The following is a 24,070-nucleotide window of genomic DNA, read 5'->3' as shown; positions in this document are numbered from 1 at the left end:
CTTAGATGTTTTTGTGAATTTATTTTCAATTTTGTTTTATAAGTGTAATCGTATAGGTGTTTTTATAAAACAATAAGGAATCAACAATATTCATAAAATGTATCATTATAGAATATATGATAAATGTAAATCTAAAAACTACATACTTGTGTATTTCTTTCTTTTTTTGTTTTGTTTTATAATTATAATTAATGTATACTATATGTCATATAATTTGAAATAATTCTCGTGTATGAAATAAATAGTTTGCATGAGTGTGTGTGTGTATGTGTATGTGTGTGTATGGGGCGCTGTCTAGTGTCCGATGTGCTTCTTGATGAGCGCCTGCAACAGACGCACCTTTGCCTTCTTCTCCTTGTACTGGGCATAGGTTTCCGTTTCAAGGGATTTGCGATCCGGCTTTAACATTTTGCGTCCATTCTGTTCCTCGAATATGGACTCATATTCGCGTATGGTCGCCTTCAGCAGCATCTTCTCCTCGCGCACGCGCTCCAGCTGCTCCCACAACTGATCCACACTGAGCGCCGCAATGTTCTCCGCCTGCGTCTCTGTCGCATTTGCCGTTGTTGTCGTCGTAGTCGTCGTCGTGGACTCATCGGAGGAAGCATTCTGTGTTTGGGCATTTGGCGCCATGGAGTCGCTGGGCGAATTGGTGGTCTCGGTGCTATTGTTCGATGAATACTGCAGCGGTGTGGATGTTGCCTCGAACACCATAGCCTCGTGCTCCAGTATGGTGGGCAGCTCATGGACGCCAGCACAGCCGCCGAACATGATGTGGCGCGAAACCAGACGCTTCAGCTGCCTGTAGCGATCGTAGAGTGGACGTGCCGCATCCCGTTCCTCCTTGGTGATGGGATGACCGTAGAGGCTCTCGAAGTACAGCAGACCATGCTGCACGGCGCTCTTCTCCTGCACCAGCTGGTCGGAGGTGAGCTCGTCCAGCTGCTGTGGACGATGGTTCTGCGTGCGTTTCTCGCTGAGATTCTGCAAAATCGTATGACAAATATGTACAGGGTATTAGCCAAGTGCTCAAGTACGACGCAGTTGCTGCTGGCACATCAATCAAATTTTAAGTCGAAATTGAATATTTCGTTTGCAATTAACGAAATGTCAAATGTGTGTGTGTGTGTGTGTGGAACGTAAGGCCCATATAATGCCCAAAAACTGATAAAAATAAAGACCGAAAAATGTCTGACAAATTTTTGTTGGGGTAAACAAGTCAATTAATCAGCGACATGCATTAGGCATTATTCGATTTGGTCTGCGGAAAATTCATTCAATTCGGCCAAATGGAAAACGAAAATCGAAAATAGAAAAGCGCAAAACAAAACAGAAAAACAAGTGTGCATCATACTTAACGTGGCACTGTCACAAGTGCATCCTTATATATGCACACCATAAGCATTATTTGCCCAACCAATTTATATTTGTTTTCTTGTTATTTTGTTGCTGCCAGTTTTTTTTTTTTTTTTTTTTGTTTCTGCTTCCTCTTCGACTTGCACTTGCCTCTGTGCTTTGGCAGCCTTTCAAGTTTATTTGTTTCGTAGTGCCTATAGCTATGCATACTTAGTCGAGCGGGAGGCCTGTCCGCAAACAAAATACGTAGCATATTGTGCTTATATAGACACACATGTTCCTCGTGCGCCAAAGTCAAAACAAATCGTTAAAGAACATATAGATATATATATCTAGTATATATATATATGCAAATATTTTTATATAATCTCATGCCATGCAGCTCATAAGCTGCAAAGACTTGTGAAAATGCCTTTAGAAATTTCACTACAAGCTCGTTTATCATTTGGGCCTTAATTAAATGTCATTGCTCGCGGAGCTTTAGATTAAAAGTAGGGCATGGAATTTGCCGCCACGTGCCTCCAACTTAATAAGAAACTCTTCTAAATACCTTTAACTTTACCAGCTGATAGCTGAAAAGAAAACTGCCTTGAAGGATTTCCATGTTCTATTTCATGGTATTAATGTTGTTTTTAGTCGAAATAACAATTTAGTATGGCCTTGGGCACCCATATACCTAATTTATCAGCTCTACTAACTTCTATATACCCAAATGGGAACTGTCAATTCCATAGTATTTAAATTTGCCAGCTTATGGTATGCTTCTGTAGAAATTGGCCTGTTTAACTATCTTTCTGATACCCTACACCAAGGTATATTGTTTCTTAATATGCACTACATCAGTTTTTCTCCTATTACAACTTCGATTCCCCATTCCTATACCCTATATTATTTATATTCCCATTCTTATACCCTATATTACAACACTAGTTTATTCCCCTTTCATCTACCCTGTACTAGAGCTATTCCCTCGCTTATACCCTATTACACTAGTTTATTCCTTCTCGTAAATCGAATCACAATTATATTCTCTCTCTCTCTCTCTCTCTCTCGTTTTGCCCCTTTCTTATACCCTATTTTATTTCGATTCTCTATCGTATACCCTATGCTAGTTATGTTCCTTCACTTTTATCCCAGTTTTATTTTCTCACCCTTTTCTAGTTCTGTTCCCTATCCTATACCCTGTACCAGTTACATTTCTTCTCGTATACCTTATATCACAACACGAATTGTTTTTCCCTTTTCAATACCCTTTACTATTTCTTTTCCCTCTCTTCTCTCCTAGTTTTCTTCCCTTTCCTATATCCTTAACTAGTTCTATTCCCTTTTTCATATCCTATACCAATACACTAATATGAGTTCCTTTCTCCTCTCGTATACCCTATATCAATTTCCTCTTGCGATCACATGATAATATTTCCTCTTTGGCACTTAAATAGATTTTTCTGTCAAATTATTATCTGAATTTTCGTTTCAAACTTGCGTTCGAAATGTGAGCAAAATGAAATGCTTTGCCAAATTTGACAGACACCATAAAATCGCTGACGTCATCCGCCGGGCCGTGTTGTTGACCATAAAATTTGTCTGATGAGCTGTTGTTTTGGTATTCGGCTTCTCCCCCTTACCTGCTCGATTTCGCTGAGGGTGTTCTTCATGCGCTCCAGTTTCTTGGCTGCCTCCTGGCCGCTGGCAGCGATGCCGCTGCCGACGCCGACGCCGCAGCCGCTGGCGCCGACCTTGATGCCGAGGGCTGCAATGGGATCAGTCTTAAGCTCGTGACGCTCCTTGCGCAGCTTGCTGAGCTCGGCGAGCGCGTTCTTCATGTACTTGTCGTTCAGACGCTCCGCCTGCGAGGGCCGATAGCCGAGCCGCTGCTCCAGCGAATCCTCCAGCTGGACGAGTTTCTTTTTAAGCGCGGTCACGCGTCGATTGATGGCCTTGACGCGCTCCTCGGGCGTCTGAAAGGCCATCATGGCGGGCACCACCTGCTGCATGACATCGCGTGTGCGCATATTCTCCAGCGAGCTAAACGCACGCACTGCATCCATGGGCTCCAGACAGTCCATGTCCTCGCCGAGCAGCTGCACACTGGCCGCCTGTTTGGGCTGCTGTTGCGGATACGGCATCACCTTGGCCAGCTTGGCATCCGCATCGATGTTGCCCGCATGATGTCGCGAATGGGCGTAGCGGCGACTCAGCACGGGCGCCGGCTCATCACCGCGCTCCCAGGGTAGCGACTCCTGTGCTGAGGTCAGATTTAGCGTTTGCTGTTGGCGCTGCGGCGGCTTAGCCTTGATCGGCGCCGGATTTGGTGTGCTGTCATCGCTGCCACCTGCCGAGCTGCACGAGCTGCTTGTCGTCGGCGTGGGCGAGATGCTGGCGCTGTGCTTTGCCTGGAGCTGCTGTTGCTGCTGCTGATGGAAGTCGATTAGATTGTTGTCGTTGTGATCGGCAACTGTTGCTGCTGTGGATTGTTGCTGCTGCTGCTGCTGCTGTTGCTGCTGTTTCTTGCTGCTGATGAAGCCGCGTCGCTCGTACTTGAGCGCGGATAGATCGTACTTGTAGGCGCTCTGCTCGTCCCGCCTGGAGGGCAGATACTTGCCAGCCGTGCTGGGCTTCTTGCTGACGCCGGATTTGCGCACCGGCGGCTGACGCGACTTGCAGAAGCGTTCGCTGCTGCGGCGACGCTCATGCTCGCACTCGCTATCATCGCTAGCCTCGCGCTGCTGCTGTTGCTGCTGCTGCAGCTGCAACTGTTGTTGCTGCTGGGAGCGCGCCGGACTTGTCTCGTAACGTGCGCGATCCTTGAGCGCCTCCGCATTGCCATTGACTGGCGTCACATTGGCCAGCGCCGCATTGTTCTCCTGCTGCTCGCTGTTCTCTGCCGGCAAGTCGGCGCTTGCATCGCGCTCAAACTCCTGGCAATAGCTGGCATAACTGGCCGTGCGCTTGAAATCCTCCGAGGAGACGCGTCGTATGACCTCGCAGTGTGAGGACCTCAATTGGGTGTTGGGAGCTGTTGTTGCTGCTCCAGTTGCTATTGTTGCTGCTGTTGTTGGCTCCGGCTCGGTGAGCAGCTCCTCGCTGTTGCTGCGCTGTAGCTTGCGATCCTGGCTGCTCGCCGAGCAGCTGTCCAGGCGCTCCTTGCGCTTCCGTGACTTTTGCCATTCCAGTGGATTTATGATTTCGGGTAGGTAGGTGGAATTGAAACGTGGCGTTGTCGCCTCCATATTCGAGAGCTGCACCACATCGCAAATATCCGGCTGCTGCTGCTGCTTCTGCTTGGCGGCCACGCTGGAGGCGGCAGAGGAGGACGATGAGGATGAGCAGGCGGCGCTGCCGCACGAAGCGCTCGACGAAGATGATGAGGAGGATGAACCAGTGAGACGACTTAGGTCGTCTTCGTTAAGGCCAGTTGTGGGATGTCGCATGCCGCACTGCAATACAAAAAGAAAAGAACAACAACAACAACATAAATATCAGCAATTTATATAAATTGAAAGATTGCTCATATGCCGCGTGGTGCTGCGTCTCGAGACGTTCGCCGTCACGAGTCATTAATTAAACAGCCTTTGCCAGCGCATGATGCGAACTAAGCGCCTAATCATTATATTTATACTATGTACGTATAAAAAACGAGTTTCCTTGACTGATTGACTGACTGATTGATTGATTGACTGACTAATCATCAACGCGTAGCTCATAGCGTAAGGCAAGAAGAGCTGAGTTCTAATAGTTTTATAACTTAACTGATTTTGAAAGCTCTACATCAAAAATGATTGAACACGTGTTTCATACAATTTCCACGGGCGGAAAATGCATGAAAAATAGACAAAATTGTATGTATAACACACGATTTGCCTTGAGTGATTGACTGACTGATTGATTGATTATATAATTAAATACATCAAAAATGTTTGAACCCGTGTTTTTTTTAAATTTCCACGAGCGGAAAATGCGTGAAAAACTGTTAAATTTTTATGTATAAAAAAAGGTTTGCCTTGATTGATTGACTAACTGATTGATTGCTTGACTGACTGACTGACTGTACTTTCATCAATGAAGAGCTCAAACATTGAGATCAAAGTTAAGCTGAATCTAAATAATACCATATTTAGCCAATAGTAACTTATTTTTAAAGCTCTACATCAAAAATGATTGAAAGCTTTGTCTCATCGAAATTGCACAAACGAAAAATAAGTGAAAATTTGAAAAATACTTTGCCCACACAAAGCCAAGCCATAAATAATTGAATACAGTAAATGTTTAATGTCAGGCGGCGGCATTCACTCGCCCAGTGAGCTGTCCATTAACTGGGTTAATATGAGTCCTATGAGTAATGAGTAATATACACATTACGTACCACCAAATACTTGCAACGTCATGCTGCCACAAGGCGTCGACTGCCTGGCTACGCTGTGCTTAAGTAATTAACAGTCAACAGGTTGCAATTAAAGAATTAATTTGACGAGCTTGTTGAAATGGTTTAGTGACATTTTTTTTTGTTGAGAACTACAGCGAAACTCAGGAATGCATTTAATCTATGCTGACATATGACTAAGTGTATTGCTTAAATTATTAATTAAAGAGTACATCAACTAGTCAGAGAATGATAGAAATAGAGCTGTATCATAATGAAAATAATTCAGCTGGCAAACTGACGTAGCTAAAGTAAAAATATTCGGACTTTGATAAGGATATCTTGATAAGAAGAGTTCTGCCTAAATGTGGCAGCTATATTATAATGATTATTAATTATATTATAAATAAAATGATGAGAATCATTTATTTTTATATTGAATATAATAATGATATATATATATAAATATGTATATTATTTCATTATTTCTAATCAATCGGTTCTGACATGCAAAAATGTTTAACTAAGCTAACTTTTATTAAACTTGCTTTTAAATAAACAAACAGGTGGAGGGATTTAGCTATATCAAGTCAGTTTATGAATATCCTTTTCTAATGCTATAAATAATTTACATTAATTAAAGCTGAATGCGCTTAAGCTTCAATTAAATGTATAGGCTTAAATTTTTTAAGCATACAACAAATTTATAAAAAATTGGACTTAAATAATATAAAGAACTTTTTAATATTTTCCCCAAAATCCTGCATAAAATTTGTGGCAACATTAGCGTATCCTTTGCCTTTGACTTCGATTAAGCTTCAAATAAATTTATTGGTAAATCAAAATAAACTTCTAATAAAAATATATAACTATTAAAATATATATAAAAGGAATTTAAATAAATATATGCCTTGCCAGGCTCTAAAACATATAGCCGAACCTTCATAAAAGCTGCCAAAGTATTTATTTTATAATTATATAAAAGATGTCGATTATATAATCAAAAAATTTGCCATTTTATGCGATACACAATTTCACATTTTCATAAATTAACAAATAATGTGAAAATTCAATAAACGTATTTTTTATCTATTTACCAGAAAATATGTTATTATTTTGGGCGTCATTTTGATAACGTTTTAAGCTCTAAGCGTATCAGTCTGTGTTTTTTTTTTTTTTTTGTTAAAGGTACTTTGAATATCACAAATTGAAGAAATTTATCACAAATATAGAAATCACTTCAGTTGCAATTAATTTCAATCGAAATCAATTGACAAGCTTTGATTCTGGCCACTTTTTGGCCAAATTGTAGTTTAAGGTCTAAGGTTTCCTTTCTTTCGTATTGGTTTTTTATTGCATTTCAAAATTGTGTCTAATCACAATTTAAATGCATTGCGAATTTCACATGATTTGTGAAAAAAAGAGTTTTCTTCTTTCTTTTTTGTTTTTTTCCGAGCACTCGAGTATTTTGGAACGTTGTTTTCTCTGCGCGCGCCGAAATGCGATTAAATACATTTCAGCCGCGACCTCGCGAATTATATGCGAAAAAATCTAGAGGCAGAGCGAGAGAGAGAGAGAGGCAGAAAGCGAGAGCGAGAGAGCGGCGCGTGCGCAAAATCAACACAAATCGATCATGAGCTGAGCACCGCGCGGCCAAGAGAGTAAGTTAGGGGAGCGGGCGGAGGGTGGTCCCAGGGGACAGGTGTGAAATTTCTATGGACAGAAGCTATGCAAAAAAAAATTAAAAAAAAAGGCCGCGCGCGCCAGACTGCAGACGGGCTGACTTGGCTGACCTTATCAGCCGACACACCGGGCGTATGCTTGATATTCCTCTGTTGTGAATTAATTGTTTATCGAGCGCAGGAGGGGAATTTTTAAAAATAAATCACGCTAATTTTTGTGCCTGTTTATGAGCATGTTTATCAATTTATGCACTTGTTTATGCCCAAAATGAAAACAAAACAAAAAAAAGAAATAAAAACGGCAGCGCACACACATTTAATTTGGGCTTAAAAGCAACATTCGATATGCAAACGGCGCACAAAATAAACACTTGAACATCAACTTCCGCAACAACAAACATTCAAGTGCAATGTCACAATGCCGCAAAGGTCACACAGTCAAAAACTAAGGCTGTTGCCTGTGCAATTAGCTAATTTATATTGAGGCAGCAGCAGCCGCAGCAGCTGCCCATTGTACAAAGCAGAACTGTGTCAATCAACCTGCCTCTGGGTTACACACTCAATTATTTGTTGCGTGTGCTCCAAGAGCAACAGACAACAGGCAACACAGAGAGGCAGCCGCAACAACAACAAAATAAGAATCTCAACGAATGACAATTAAAGCCCACGCGCCGCTGACGTCAATCGAGGCATGGGCCTCGCGGCGGGGCAGGGGTAAAAGGGTGTGCGTTTCCCTATAATATGGACGACGTGATCGCCGGCAGTTGTGCCCGCCCCAATTGTGTAGACAGAAAGGACACCCCAGTCGATAAATGTAGGCGCGTGCAAAGCCTTACCAATGTGCTATTGGAAGCCCCGCATTAATGCTTATCAAATTAATTGGACCCAACTTGAAGACATAACGGAAATGGGGGCTTTTCTTTAAGGGATTTTTTGGCGTTGACAGCGCAAATAGAATTATATATATTTATATATATAATGCAATGCCAATAACTAAATCAAAGTTGATTTTTTGCAGTTATTTGGTGAAATTCTTAAATAAATAGCTGCTAATAAAGCTGTCTGGCAACTCTAATCAATAACAGTGGATCATTAAGTTGCTGTCTGGCAACTCTAATTAATAACAGTGGATCATTAAGTTGGCTGCGCCAAGGCTCATAACAGTTGCTAATTAAGTTGGCTGCGCCAGGACTATATCAGAATTATTCGTAAATATTTAAGTTTTTTTACATACTATAATTATAAATGAATATCACTTTAAATAAAAATGAATATTACAAAAATGTTCAGCTATTTGAAGTGCCCGGAAAATCGTTTCAACTTATTTAATACCTTGAAGGACTTGTATTGAATATCTTTATATTTGAATATATATTTGACTCTAATTAAGTTTTTTTCTATGACATAAAAATAACCTCAAATAAAAAGAATTAAAATCAAGTTAAAATGAATTTAATTTAATATTTGACTGGAATTCGAAATAAAAAACTCATAAATTTCGATGTTTGCTATTTTCATGTTTTACAGACCCGGATCTAGTTATAAAAAAACACGCCCTAGCATAGTTATTAATAGACTTATGAATTCGTTTTGTGAGTATTATATTATATTAGTATGCATTGAGCAATTGTTTATGTTACAAGAAGAGAAATTCGCTGACTTAACGACTGTTTATGCCGCCAATTGAGGCAGCTGTTGATGACTCACAAAAAGACAGACGCAAACAAAATGAAGAATAAAAAAGAAAACAAAACACCAATATCAATTGCAAGTTCAACCAAATGCATTTAAGCAATTACTAATTAACATAATTGATAAAATGTTGCAAGCTCATGACGCAAAACAAAACCCCAACTCTGCTTTTTGCTATCATAAGCAGCAAAAAGTGTTGTGCTTCAGTTCAGCAGCTGATAAGCAGCAGCCAAATAATGATAAAAAAAATATGATAAACTGGTAGCCAAGCAATCAATAAATGCAGAATACAACAAGTAAGCGGTTCTAGTCGGGAGTTCCCGACTAGGGGATACACTGAACCCTCTTCTTCCAACACCAAATGCAAATATATATATACTATTCTAAAAGCTATAATCGGAAATAGACTCGATGTGCGCAGGCACTAGGAGCACCTACATCTAAAATGTAGTCAAGTCTCTAGCTCTTATAGGTTCTAAGATCCTTGCGTTCATACATACGGACGGACAGACGGACGGACGGACAGACAGACGGACAAACAGACAGACGGACATGGCTAGATCGACTCGGCTATTGGTGCTGATCAAGAATATATATACTTTATGGGGTTGGACATGCTTCCTTTTGCCTGTTACATACATTTGCATTTTGCACAAATACAATATACCCTTTTTAGCCATTTTCAATGGGTTCAGGGTATAAAAATGTATTGCACAATTCTGATAAGAGTCCGAAAAAAGGCGTGCGTCATGCCCTGCATGAAGCTGTTGTGTGTTTGTTTACATATTAGCTGGCTTACAAAATTGCCAATTGTTTGCACATGTAATGCGCGAAAAGCGTTTCCACAAATTTCACATAATATCGACAAATGTGAAATTCTTGTGTATCCAGTTACACATTTCTAGCGAATTCTGGGCCATTGTATGGTCAAAATTCTGTAGTCCGAATTTGGTGAGGCAACGTTATTGAACTTTGACAGGGCGCCAAAGAGTTAACATTTGTAACAAGAAACAATAACAAAAACAGGAGCAACAATAACAGCAACAATAACAATAACAATAACAATCTCAGTGGCCCGGACACGCGCTTTAATCAAATTGTTTACCTCGCATCTCCGGGCGCGAAAACAAAGTCATGGGCTTTTGGCTTACTACGTGCACGGCAACAGCATCACACACACACACACACACACACACACACACACACACACACACACACACACACACCACACACACACACACACACACACCAACACACACACACACCAACACACACACACACCAACACACACACACACCAACACACACACACACCAACACACACACACACCAACACACACACACACCAACACACACACACACCAACACACACACACACCAACACACACACACACCAACACACACACACACCAACACACACACACATAAACACACGCTCGGCAACAGTTAGTCGCAGTGTACTGCTAAAATGGTAACAAGCGGCGTATACGCGATGTGCGCATTTTAACAAATCCGTGTAAATTCAACGTCATCATCGCAACAAAAAAGAAAACAACTAAAGTAAGAGCACTCTTGTCAGGCGTATGCGACTAACGGATACCCTGCAAATAGCGACAAGCTGCACTCCTACAAAGAACTAACTTTTATACATAAAGTCGTACAACATATTGCAGCTACCCCAAACGCAGCGCCAAGCTACCCTCTACAGAAGATTTGAACAAACTTTTATGCATCTTCATCTACATGCATATAAATTGTATACCTCTAAGTCCTTCAAGTTGCCAACAAAGGTTAAAAAACTCAATATGCAAATCGATACTCATCGATTTCGAGGTGAGCTATCGATGATTTGATATAAACTTGATTCGCGGGACTATGTTTGAGCGATAAGTCAACCATTTCAGTTTCAGATTTGACAAACGCGAACAGACAAAATTGTTATAAGAAAATGAATCCGTAGGACATCAAGAAGCTCCCTGGAGATGAATCCTCATGTGTGCCACGCATTCGCATCACTGTGTCCTCCAGGAACGAATGCTGCTCAGAGAATGCGTGTCCTGACTTGATAAAAATCTGCATGAAACAGAATCTGCGTCCCAAAAACTGAGTGCTCAAGGATCTTACGCATTACCACAACTAAGACTCCTAGCGATGAGCCATCCAAGACGCGATATTGTTCCCAGATGAGCAGAGACAGCCGCACTCTCCAACTGAGATCGTGTAGAAGAATTGATATAAAACTTGGGCTCCCAGATGTCTCCTTCGGCCTGTTACATAAATTCCCAGAAAATCATTACACCCATACAGCCAGAAAATGTTTATTGGAGTTTATTGGTGTGCAAATATTGAAAATTCGTCTTTTTTTCACCTTGCTCAGCGCATTTGTTGATAAGATTCACCGGGCAAAAGGCTACAACAGCCAAAGCGGTTAAATGCCGGACCAGACTGCCTAACGCCAGTCTGGACCGGCTCAAACCGGTGACAGGTGATTACAGCACTTGCCGGTAATCGCAGCAGCAGCTCTCTTTACCGGCCCAGATCTACTCCGGGCTATCGTTTCGCTCTTTATCGTTTGGGTAATTGTATTAACAATTGTAGTCAACAATGGCGTGTTAAACGGCTTAAACGCTAAACTTCAGCGGGGAAATCATATTCAATGCTGCATTCTTCAGTTGGAGTACTTTTGATTATAGGTGTGAGTATATCGATTACTTGAGTACGTTCTTAATAGTTTTGGCGGCAGCTAAACGCGTGCCGAGGCATCCAGATATTTGCGCATATCAATGAATGTACAAATTCATGTGTATGAGTATTGTTAGTACTCATATGCACGTGTGTGAGTACTTAACGTATACGTATGAGTTTTGTGAGTACTCGAGGTGTACTAGGTGGTTTTTGCGCTCGCTGACAGTTGCTAATTAATGTGCCACACCACAATTCTTAAGCGCTTGTCAATAGCTCTGTATATCTATGAGTACTTAACGTAGATGTACGAGTATTCCAAGTACTCAAAGCACAGCATTACATTATCCTTACGTATCGTTCGTGACAGCGCCTAATTAATGTGCCAGACGAAAATAATTAAACGCCCGGCCATACATCAGTTCGATAACATCTGAGATTCGTTAGGCCTTATACGGCTTTCTTTTTTAATGGAAGAGCAGCCGCAACACTGAACAGGCTGTCCATACTAGAAATAATCAGATATTGATTGTACACTTCTATAGGATTTCTATATTTATTTCTTGCTATTTTTGGTACATTTCCATTTGGCTTTTGGCTTTATCAATGCTCGCAATCGTGAGGCATCAATCAATTTGGCAACCATCGACTAAACAAACCAATTACCAAACTTTACTCTGTCATTAGATCTAGACTCATTTCAGCTCTTGCCACGAAATGCGTTTAATGTGAGTCACGTGCGGCGTCGCCGAGTATTGTGGAATAAAAGAGCGTAAAGACAACCGAGAAACCATGAAGAGCTCTTGTTGACGTCATGTTTGTTGTGTCTGTGTGTGTGTGTGTGTGTGTGTGTGTGTGTGGGCGAGGTGTGTGTGCTTGTGTCTGCAAATGTCAGCGGAATAAAACCAGGCAAAACATAAAATGCAAATGCGAAATACACAAAATTTTAATTAATAATGTTTATGGGCAGGCAAATTAGACAAATTTGTGTGAAATTTATGAGCACAACGAACTGCGCATGCCCTATAAAAATAAATGAGACATTTAAAGGTGAACAATTATTTAACAATTAGCATCAGGACAGATCTATAAACTCGCCTTGAGGATGCGATTAATAAAAACAAATAAGAGGTTCTAGTCGGGAGCTCCCAACTAGGGGATACCCTGAACCCTCTTCTATTTTAGAAGCTATATGTCAAGTTTGGTGACTCTAGCTCTTATTATTTGCCAAAATTGCTCAAAAAACAGGATGTAGAAATCGATTCTTATCGATTACTTGGAAACGGGGCATGTTATCGATTATCGGAAACAAACTCGATCTGCGCAGGCACTAGGAGCACCTACATCTATTTTAAATCTCTCTCAGACTGACGGACAGACAGACGGACATGGCTAGATCGACTCGGCTGTTGATGATGATCAGGAATATATATACTTTATGGGGTCGGAGATGCTTCCTTCTGCCTGTTACATACATTTGCATATACCCTTATACCCATTTTTAATGGGTTCAGGGTATAAAAAGTATCTGAAGCGCACGAAATATAATGAATTAATATGAATAATTTACTAAATATCATTCTTTCCACAGGTGAGATGAGAAAATATCATCAAAGAATGGAAGATACAGAGGCATTCTTTGTAAGTAGACAAAGGCTTAGCGAACACAAGGAGTACAAAGCCCGCATTGAGCACATAAATCAGAGCACAAACGAATGTGCAGGAAAAACAACAGAATATTTAATATGCATGAAAAGCGAATGGAAATGAAGGAGAACCAACCAGGAGCAGAGCAGGGAATCGGCTAATGGGGAATTGAGAATTGAAATGTGGCAGCTGGGAATTGAAATGGGGCAAAGTACGTTGACGATTGTGATTACGCCTACTCTATGAAATTGCCTTTTTTATTGTTATAATTTTCGTTATTTATTTTTTAAATAATTGTCCGCACGTGACGCAATCAGCGGTTGCATTTCATTGATGATTTGTGCTGTCTCTCAATTAATATGGAATATGTCGTATTTTTGCTCGCATTTCGTTAAAATCAATCAAGTTCAATTGAAAGCGGAGCAGGCGGTTTCGCATTAAATTTCTTTCCTTTCCAGTTTCGTGAACTTTGCCAAGCGTTGTTAAAGAATTCAAAGCAAATTCGACGAAACGAACAGATTCTCAAAGAACGCCACATAGTATATTTGCCTTGATTTATGTGCCCCATTGAAGGCGAACAGGTTTCTCAATTTAAGGCATTTAAAATAGATTTTTTTTTTTTTTTTTTTGTTGCATTCCTTCATTTGGCAAATGCATAAATTTGGTTGCGGTTACCAACTGTCACCACGTGCCAACTGCCGGACTGGTACTGACTGTGCCCCCCGCTACTGGATACCACTTGCCTAGTTGGAGTCGGATCCATTAATATGCCCTATGCCGAAAACCAGACGCCTGGTCTCGTGACCAAGTCAGAAACAATTGTTAATGAATGCCGCTTAGTCTTTTATTTTTCGCATAATCACGCTGCCAACACGAGATATTAAAATAATCGAGGTTGTATATTGTCGAGATCAGAGAGAGAGAGAGAGAGAGAGAGAGAGAGAGAGAGAGAGAGAGAGAGCGAGAGGGAGAGAGAGAGAGGGTATGCGATGCTCTCGAAGCAATAACTCATTTTGTAAAAGATGCTAAATGCTGTTTATGAAAACAATTGAGCATGTTTTAAAGCATAGGGTACGACTGCAAGATACCCTGTGTGCAACTTGAAGAGAAACCAAATTAGGCTAAAGTCAATTAAAGTCACGTGAATGGGTATTCGATCAAGAAGTCCAACTTAAGAGAAGTTACTTTTAGCCAAAGAATTAAATTCAATTAATAATTAAATCATAAATTCTCATAGACTTATAAAGCTCTTAAAGTTCGGATTACATACCATCCAAGTTATAATAAAATATATGAAAAATTCTCAATGAAGTACTTTCATAAGTTATGCAATCATTCCACAGTTAAGATTTGCTCTAGGGTATTGCTAATAAACGTTTTTTTGTTTCTTCTAAGTGCCCGTATTCTTCATATATTAAACAAATTCAGATTTCTTCACAGCATATCGCTAAAAATAAATTCGACTTTTTTGTTCATTTTAAATCGCTTGCGAAATAAACAACGTAATATATTTTTACACATGCGAAGTCTGTGTGTTATCTAATTATAGAAAAATTCACACATTTTCTTGTTGGATCGGTTTGTTAATTGAGCTCAACAGCCGTGTGAATGCGAAATGTATTTCTGGGCCAAATTACAAGTTGACACCATCGAATTAGAGACATAAGTGTATTGCCCGTTAATATATACACACATATATGTCTGTATTTGTATCTGTATCTGTACTTACAAATAATATTTTAACAGCCTTTCTATGCAATTCTCATAAATGCAAGTAAGGGTTGCAGGGATCATGCATGGATCTTTTACATTCTATTCCTCACGCTCTCTCTCTCTCTCTCGCGCGCTCTCTCTCTCTCGCTCTCTCTCTTTCTCCCTCTCTCTCTCCCTCTCTCTCCCTCTAAGACTTTATGTTAAGGCAGTACAGTTCTGGGCACGAACTACCTTCGCTTTGTACATATTTTGATTATAAGCAAATGTCTTATTGACTTGTCTAATATAGAATGTGCAACAGAGCTTGTAATTTTTTGGGTTAACAGGCACAAATAATGTGGATTGCACGTCAGGGACTGTGACACGAAGACTGGTTGCTAGTAAATAAATTATATGCACAGAGTGGGGGAGGTGGACGGGGGCCAAGGCGTGCCTAAAAGCACGCAACAGTTTGTAACCCCACGACAACAACAACAACAGCAGCAATAAAAGTGAGAACAGGTTGAAACAACAAACAAATATTGGGACAGTCGCATTACCCAAATGGAAAATTTATAACCAAAAAGCAATCGTCAAAATTATTTTCCATGCACAGAACCGGAAAAGAGATAGCCGAGCATGAGCGAGACAGCGAGAGAATACAGTGAAGACTGTGCTGGGTGAACAGCTACAAGTTGTAATGGATATTTTTACTGTTTAAAATAAAGTTGTTTTACTAAATTGTAAATAATATGTCAAATAATAATATACGCTTAAGTAAATATTCGACTGCAAGCGAGCTGTCCACTTGCAGAGTTTACACTGTACTAGTTTGTACTAGTCCACAGGCTTTTCAATGATGACTCAAGGGTAAACAAAGAGAAAATATACATTAATAAAAAAGAAATAACAGAAATGAATCGATTCGATGGAAATATTATGGAAAATCAGTTGGAAAAGCGCGTACGAGTACATTAGAAAGAAAGGTGCTTGCCACCATTATCTGCTTAATAATAGTATGTTGTGTTTGTGTTTGTATTTGTGTTTGGCTCTGCCAGACTGTGAACAAATTGGATATCAATCATGCTTGGTCAAAATCCTATATATGTATGTACATATAATGCCAGCAAAGTCCAAGTGTTGTTTATCAACAACAACTACGCTTGGTCCCGCACAACGCACAATATATAATCGGTTCCTATGAAGTTGGATTTTTGTGCCTGGCAACGCTTACGCTTACGCTTACGAATGCAAAAGGTGTGAATTTCTTTATAACAATATCATAAATGAAATCCAACACGATTAGCAACAATCAGAACAAATGTGTGAAATGGATTATCAATAATTGTGACAGACGGACGTCAAGTTAGTAAATTAAGTTAACAGCCGGCAGGCGGGAGATAACGAGTGAAAGAGAGAGAAAGGTGGAGAGAGAGAGGGGGGGAAGAGAGAGAGAGAGAGAGAGAGAGAGGGAGTGGAACATCAGCTCTAGACCTCTTAAGTGATTTAATAAAGGACATTTAAACTTTATGCAGAATTACGTGAGGTCCTCTTTAAAATTGTTATCAAAATAAAGTTTTGTATATTTTACATTATTTTGTATGAAAATGACTTTCTGAAAGTGTTGTTCTGTACATTCTCATGTTACATTCTCATTAAATTTATTTATTATTTATAATAATCAAAAATGTAAATAAATAAAAGAATTTTATTTTAATATATTTCATTGCAATTGCGATTGTTTGCTGTTCTTGTTCTTGCTGAAGTTCGAATCTCTGTTAAATTTAAGACCCAAGCAAGGTATACGAAATTGCAAGCGAACACTCTATAAATCTATTGCTAAATAAAGCGCCTTGCTAAAAAGTCTGTTTGATGGCAAAAAAAAAAAGGTGTTTCAGGTGCATATGTAAATGCTGTAAATCCGGTTAAAGCCTTGATTGATAAACGAGAAGCTGTTTCTGCCGACTGACTAACAGATTAAAGATCAACGAGAAAGAAAGGCTTCTTCGGCACGCCGAAGATCTAATACCCTTGCAGACCCAACCTTTTCATAATGCTTTGCCCGTATCTAAGAAGCACAGGGAAAATAGTTAATGCCGAGTTTGGGCATGATATCTTGATAAACAAAATGTTTTTTCAAACAACAACTTAATTTTCGACCAATCGTTCGTGTGGCAGCTATATGATATAGTGGTCCGATCTTAATAGGATTTTGCATATATATGAGGAGTAAAGTAAAACTAATAAATGCCGAGTTTGGTCAAGATATCTTGAAAAACAAAATGTTTTTTCATACAAAAACCTAATTTTCGACCGATCGTTCCTATGGCAGCTATATGATATAGTGGTCCGATCCAGCTGGTTTTCACATATTGGCTGCGTGCAACAGAAATATGGACTTTTGCAAAGTTTCATGAAGATAGCTTTAAAACTGAGAGACTAGTTCGCATAGAAACAGACAGACGGACATGGCTCTATCGACTCGGCTGTTGATGCTGATCAAGAATATATATACTTTATGAGGTCGGAGATGTCTCCTTATATGCGTTACACATTTCACGACAAATATATAATACCCTCTGCAAGAGTATAAAAACCCTGCCCTTATCACAATAGCTGCCCTTTCTAAAGTGCGTCAACATTCAAAAGTGTTTCGGGAAAATTCCATGAGTGCATGGAAAATTACCAAATCTTAATTAACTACAGTTAAAGATTTATAAATAAATCTACTTACAACGCAAGCCTTAACGGACTTCCAAAGATTTCTCGCAAAGTCTTCAATTTTGCTGATTTTTCCACGTACGTTCGCCAGCTGCACGACGTTTTTCCAAAACTTAACACAAAGCACGAACAATAAAAGTAATTGTAATAATAGTAATAACAGTTATAATACGAATATGATATAAATATATATTTATATATATGTGTGTGTGTTATTTGGAAACGCACTCCGAGAATCGATAAACTTCCACTTGGCCTCTGTTCTGCGTGCGAGGCAATTGTCAATAGTTGTTGGCGAGGCGGGGGGGAGGGGGTGGAAAAAATAGTCACATTTCACGCTTTTCACTCCGGCGAGCACACACACGCACACACATGCAAATTGGTGATCCTTGTGCTTGGTGTTATTATTGATCGATTGATTGATTGATTATTGATCGATTGATTGAATTAGCTAAATGGCTGATGTTTAGGCTTAAATTGTTAACTTTGGTATTTTAGCTTGGATCGTGAGTAGACGACCTGGTTGTTGCAGTTGTTGTTGTTGTTGTTGTTGATTGGTCCAAGGCGCGCTCTCTCGCTGTCTCTCTCTCTCTCTCTCGCACTTTGACAGGCCGTTGACATTCAGTTTAGCATCAGTTTAATTTTTTTCTTAACCTTGTACTGACGATTGCGCTGATCTATGACAAACTCATATCGCGATCTCTGCACATTTTCGCTATCTAAATTAAAACAGCTCAAACCGAGTAGGCGTAGAACTCCTAGCGAATACGTTGTGACTGAATTATAGGGCCCGTTAGATGCAAATTTCAATGCCGCCTCTGCTGCAAGCTGCTGCAACTGTTGCGGTTCAAGCGTTGATGCTAATCAATTAACCGAAAATCTTCGAATTCAATATTGTGTGGATACCGTTAATTTCTTGTTTAACGCCGTTAAACACTTAATCCGGGCACAGGGCTCCTCGCACTGCAACGTTCGGCACGTGAATGAGCACAGCCGGCGCACCTGACGTACTTTTTGTATGCCGTCGCCTCGTATTCGTATCCTGCGATCGGCCTTTCCAGTGACGTCGCGCTCAGTCTGTCGCTCAGTTCGCTCTCTCGCTCTTGTTATGTTTCTTCTGTGGCTGCAGTTGTTGCTGCACGCTGGCTCACTCGCTCTCACACTCGTTCGCTGTAGCTCTCCCTCTCCCGCTGGCGTTGCCTGTGGGCTGACTACGGCTGCTTTAGGAAGTGTGTGGAGACGAGCCGATATCTAAGCATGTGTCTCTGTGATTTTCGACTGCAGCTGCTTGGGCCGCTCTCTGGAAGTGTTGTGCTACTTTTTCGCCTTCTTCTGCCAGCCGCAAAAAGTTTTTCCACTTGCACTCGGTTTGCGGACGCCGTTATAATTTGTGCTTTTGCTAGTTTGGTTTTTGGTTTTGGTTTTGTTTTTGTTTTTGTTGCGTTCGTCGCTTTATGCGCTTGGGCAATTATGTAAAACGTGGCTCAATTGGATTTGGGCAAAAGCGTTAGCGTCGCGCAGCTTTTGCTTTTATACCGTTGTAGCTGTCGTTGTCGTCGAGGTCATCGACGCGCGTTGCTGCTCAAAAAAAATCGATATTGTACACTCGCTTGGCTGTTAGCGTTTATTTTTTATTTTTTTTTTTATAATTTGTTGTTTTTTAAATTTAAAAGTCACTGTTTGTTTATTGCGCACGTTTTTTTCTTAAACTTTTATGTTGATTTGCCTCTGACTTTGACGGTTAGACGAAATAGTTTTGCATTGCAAATTTTCACACATGCAAAATTTGGCTTTCAATGACCGACTGCCGCTTCGGTGGGGGGGCGGCACTTACTGCTGCTGCTGCTGCTACTGCTGATGCTGCTCAAGCGAATGAGCAACAAAAAGCAAAGAAAGAAAAACAGAGCAAACTTCAAACAGTCGTCACGCACACTGAGGAAAACTTTCCGCTCGTTTGGACGCACGTTGTGTCACGCGAGAGACTCAATTTCTATCTGGAAGGCAGCGGCACAGCGCCACACAGAGCAAGCACGAGACTTTGGAGCAGTCAACGAAATTTGTTGACGAATCTATGTTCGTGTGTGTGTGTGTGTGCGTTGTGTATTTTCGACCAGCCTGTTTGCCCTCTTTATGTGTGTATTTGCGCCCTCTCAGTGCAATAGCAATTGCCTGCGCTCTCTTTACATTTGCGCAAACTCTTTAACTGTTGTTGGAATTTGCCGCGATGCAATGCCGCTTAAATAGTTGTATTAACGTTGCTGTTGAAATTTGTTTTATCAATTACTTAATTGATGTGTTTGCCAAGTCTGTGTAAATATTTGCTTTCGTAATTTAGTTATAGTTGCAATTGCTACTCAAACGCACAAATGGGCGTGTAAACAAAAGCAAAGTGCGCTCGCGCGCTCTCTTTTCGTCGCTCTCTTTACTTTGATTTGACAATTGCGAAGAGTTATTTATTTTAACGAAGAGTTGACTGTGCCGTTTACTTTTGCTTTTGGTTTGGCGCTTTATTCTTACTATGTTAATTCACTCTTTATGCCTATTTGGTTTTCTAATGCTTTTGCATTATTATGCGTTCATTATTATTAATAATTGAATCCATGTTGGTAATTCGCTTGTTCATATCCATAGCTGCAAAGAGAGCAAGCAAGCCGGAGTGAGTAAGACGTATGAATAAGAGAAGGAGAGGGGAATAGGGATAGGGAGAGCGAGAGAGAGAGAGTTTAAATTTGTTGATTTCAATTATGAATAAGCGGTTAAAATGTAACAAAAGTAAAAAGTAATTATAATGACTAAAAATCAACCTGCACGCAATACGGATTGCACAATCAAATGCTGAATGCAGCAATTATATTCAATCACATTTCATTTGCAACCAGCTGATAAAACGATGCAGGACAGCTGCCAAAAGGGCGACAAAGAGCGCGATTCAATTGCGTTTGTCAAGTTCTTATTTAATAATGTACACAGCCGGAATGTTCTAGAATTCTGCAGCCACTGAGCAAAGTACATGCATGCACATAGATATGCACACAAACAAACAAACAAACAAACAAACACACACACACACGTTAAGTTATGCATATAAATGGAAAATAGAAAATGAGCTTGAAAATTGACCAACTGACGCCCTCGACAAGACTACGAGAAAATCCAATTGCACATCTGTGATTTTTCAATTGAGTAGCCAATTGTTTCCAGACAATACTATATACATATGTAAATATGCATATGGTATATTGGAATATGATTTTTATTATTTTTTTTTTCTTTCGAAAAGTGCATTTGGTCAATTGATAAACAAAGTTACATCATGCGAGAAATCGAAAAACGGTAAACAAACAAAAACCGTTAAATGAAGAAATTGCGACTTACAAATCATGCATATGTCATGCCTATTCTCACGTGTCTAAATGGAAGCGTCTGGAAGACATTTCCAATGATCTCATCTAATGCAACCTTGAGTATCAAGAGGCCTTTAAAAAATTTGGCAACACTTGCCAGGCAAGGACATATGATAGACTTGTAGGCACCCTGTATTGTGCGTAGAATGAATTCTAAGGCGAACTGTTATATTTACCATAAATTCTAAGCATAAATTTACATAACAATTTTATTGGAAAAGTAAACATAAACAAGTTGAAGAACAATTTAGGCATTAGCCTAGACTGATAAACAGGAAGAACACCCTGTATACAAAAGGAATATACTTCAGCTGCGTAAGAGCATAATGAAATAAGAATAATATGAGAAATATGAAATAAATTAAATGCAAATAATGCATATTTCATACACAATTCTTATTTCACAATTCTTATAATTGTTGCATACAGGGTGCTTTTCTTCATCTACTTCATCAAGTAGGCACACTGTATCAATATACCCTAACTAAGCAGGATATACAGGGTATACAAGCACTAATTGTCTGCTGGCAAATAGATGCTTCATTATATTAGCTGAAATGGACATTTCGCGTGTGAACAATGCGCGACTTTCATCAAAACACATATTCATAATCAAAACAAATAAAGACATATATACATATATATGTATATGGATATATATATATGGATGTATATCGAGCAGATATACAGCCTTTGACTTTGACGTCGCAGACAGGCCGAAATAAATCGTTTTGGGGGCAACATTTTGATGGCGTTCGGCGTGAAAACAAAAGCGAAATATGCAAATAAATTAGAGACAAATGTAAATAAATAAAGATATTTATATATATATATATTGAGATGGGATGTTGACCGGAAGTGGCGCCAAGAAGGGCGCACCTGGCAAGCACCTGTATAAGTTTTATGTAATTGACTTTAACAACTTAAATGGCGCCTACGCATCTGGGCAGGGGCAGGGGCAGGGGCAGGGTGGGGACGCGTAGTAAATGCAGCTAATAAAATCATGACTCGATTTTTACCTAATTTATAATTGTTGAGTTTTCCACAGTTTGAAACACGGAATAAACGAACTCGTATGACAAAATGCGAACCACACAGCACGAGAAACCAACATCAACTGAGCACCGAGCGTCAGAGAATGGAGGCCGAGACCGCGAGACAGCTACCGAATCCGAATCCGAATCCGAGTCCGCCTCCGCCTCCGATTGCGATTCCGGCGAGCTGCACGTTGGCGCACGTGCCCCAAGTGGCGTTTGCCGTCTGTGCGCTCTAGGAGAGTGCGAGAGCAGGAGCTGGAGCAGAAGCTGGAGCACGGGCAGTTGCAAGGACGTGGCTGCATTTGAAGGAAGCTGCTGCAGCAGCATGCATTTTGTGGGCATGCATAAATATCACGCATACGCCGCGTTTGCCCTGTGACATCTGATCTCTCTCTCTCTATCTATCTCTCTCTCTCTCTCTCTCTCTGTGCCTGTCGCATTTAATGCCTGCTAAATGCCTGGCAATTGAACATGAACGTGTCCTTGAATTGCTTTCCCCGCCCTCAGCTTACCCACCACCTGCCCCGCCCACGCTCGTCTGTTTCGGCCTGTGCGCGGCATGTGGCACGTCTATTTGCCACAAGGCGCTTATGCAACCAGCTAGAGCTCTAGATATCCCTTTGCCAATTATATATTACAATTTTCGCATATATATATATGTAACATATATGTATGGCAGCCATGTTGAAAATCTGCTTGCGTCGATCATTTTTGGCATTCAACCAAGTTCTTTTTTTTTCTGCAACATTTTTACATTATTTATTTTGGCATTTTTCTCGCATTTGCCGCATTTTCGTATTTATTTCATTTTCGTTTCTTTTTGTTTATGGCCTGTGCATTTTTAGAAACGCTCGTTAAATTTCGCTTGTTGCACAAATCAAAACAAAAGCAAAGCAAATTGCATCTGAACACAAATCGTGCGATTTATTCACAGATGCATTGCGAAAACCAAAATGAAATTCATGTCGATAAGACGGCATAATCATTTAGGAAGTGGCCAGAAATGATCTATAACCCCTTCTTATAACTCATATCCATATATACATATACATATATCTTTATATCAAAACATATTGATAAAGTTTTAGCTTGAAGATATTCTTTTTTTTAAGATTTTAACTTCTTTTTAGGCAAATTTTTAGCTAAACTCTTTAATATATTTATTCTATATTTATTTTTCCCATATAATAACTTAATTTTTCTCTTTAATACATATTTTTTTATATATATTTTTTTTGCATGCCAGGATATTTTCAGATTTATATATATATATAGTCTACATAAGGCAATCTATATTCTAGACTTTCTATGATTTATTATTATTATTATTTTAATTTTTTAAGATTTTATCTTTTTTTTTTACAAAATTTTTAGCTAATCTCTTTAATATACCTGTATCATATAAGTATTATATGTTAATCTACCATGCCAGGATATTTTCGGTTCTATGTACTGGGTCTAAATTAGAGATCCTTTATTCTATACTTGTTAATTGTCTAGCAGGATATTTAAGTACATATATTTGGCATATATTAGGGATCCTATATACTATGTCTATTAGTAGCAGGATGTATATAGTCTAAATTAGAGATCCTTGTTTCTATATTTGTTAATTGTCTAGCAGGATATTTAAGTATATATATTTGACATATCTTAGGGTTCCTATATACTATATTTATTAGTTTAAGGATATTTTCTATGTATATGGTCAATATTAGGTTTTCTTTCTTTATTCTAGAATATCTTTAGACCTATGTACTTGGCCTATATTAAGTACCCTATATTCTAAATTTACCAA

The 24,070-nt window shown here is 39.7% G+C and overlaps 1 protein-coding gene across 2 annotated transcripts; it reads right to left on the bottom strand.

The window, feature by feature from the left end:
- Nucleotides 1–220: 220 nt before the first annotated feature.
- LOC115760571 (protein FAM13A) lies at nt 221–22,328 on the bottom strand. Of its 2 annotated transcripts, XM_030701986.1 has the most exons (4): nt 22,255–22,328; nt 17,845–20,462; nt 2,982–4,793; nt 221–984 (listed from the first exon to the last, which is right to left on the bottom strand). In XM_030701986.1, the coding sequence occupies exons 3-4, from the start codon at nt 4,785–4,787 to the stop codon at nt 295–297; spliced, it is 2,496 nt and encodes an 831-aa protein (XP_030557846.1). In that variant the 5' UTR covers nt 4,788–4,793; nt 17,845–20,462; nt 22,255–22,328; the 3' UTR covers nt 221–294. The 2 variants fall into 2 exon arrangements, with proteins under 2 accessions (XP_030557846.1, XP_030557845.1); XM_030701985.1 differs by lacking the exons at nt 17,845–20,462; nt 22,255–22,328 and adding an exon at nt 6,814–7,198.
- Nucleotides 22,329–24,070: the final 1,742 nt, after the last annotated feature.

This window comes from Drosophila novamexicana, unplaced genomic scaffold, assembly GCF_003285875.2.
Source record: "Drosophila novamexicana strain 15010-1031.04,08,12 unplaced genomic scaffold, DnovRS2.1 tig00000462-arrow-pilon, whole genome shotgun sequence".
NCBI lineage: Eukaryota > Metazoa > Arthropoda > Insecta > Diptera > Drosophilidae > Drosophila > Drosophila novamexicana.
Note: the sequence above shows the minus strand (reverse complement) of the source record. Positions and strands in the feature narration are given on the sequence as shown.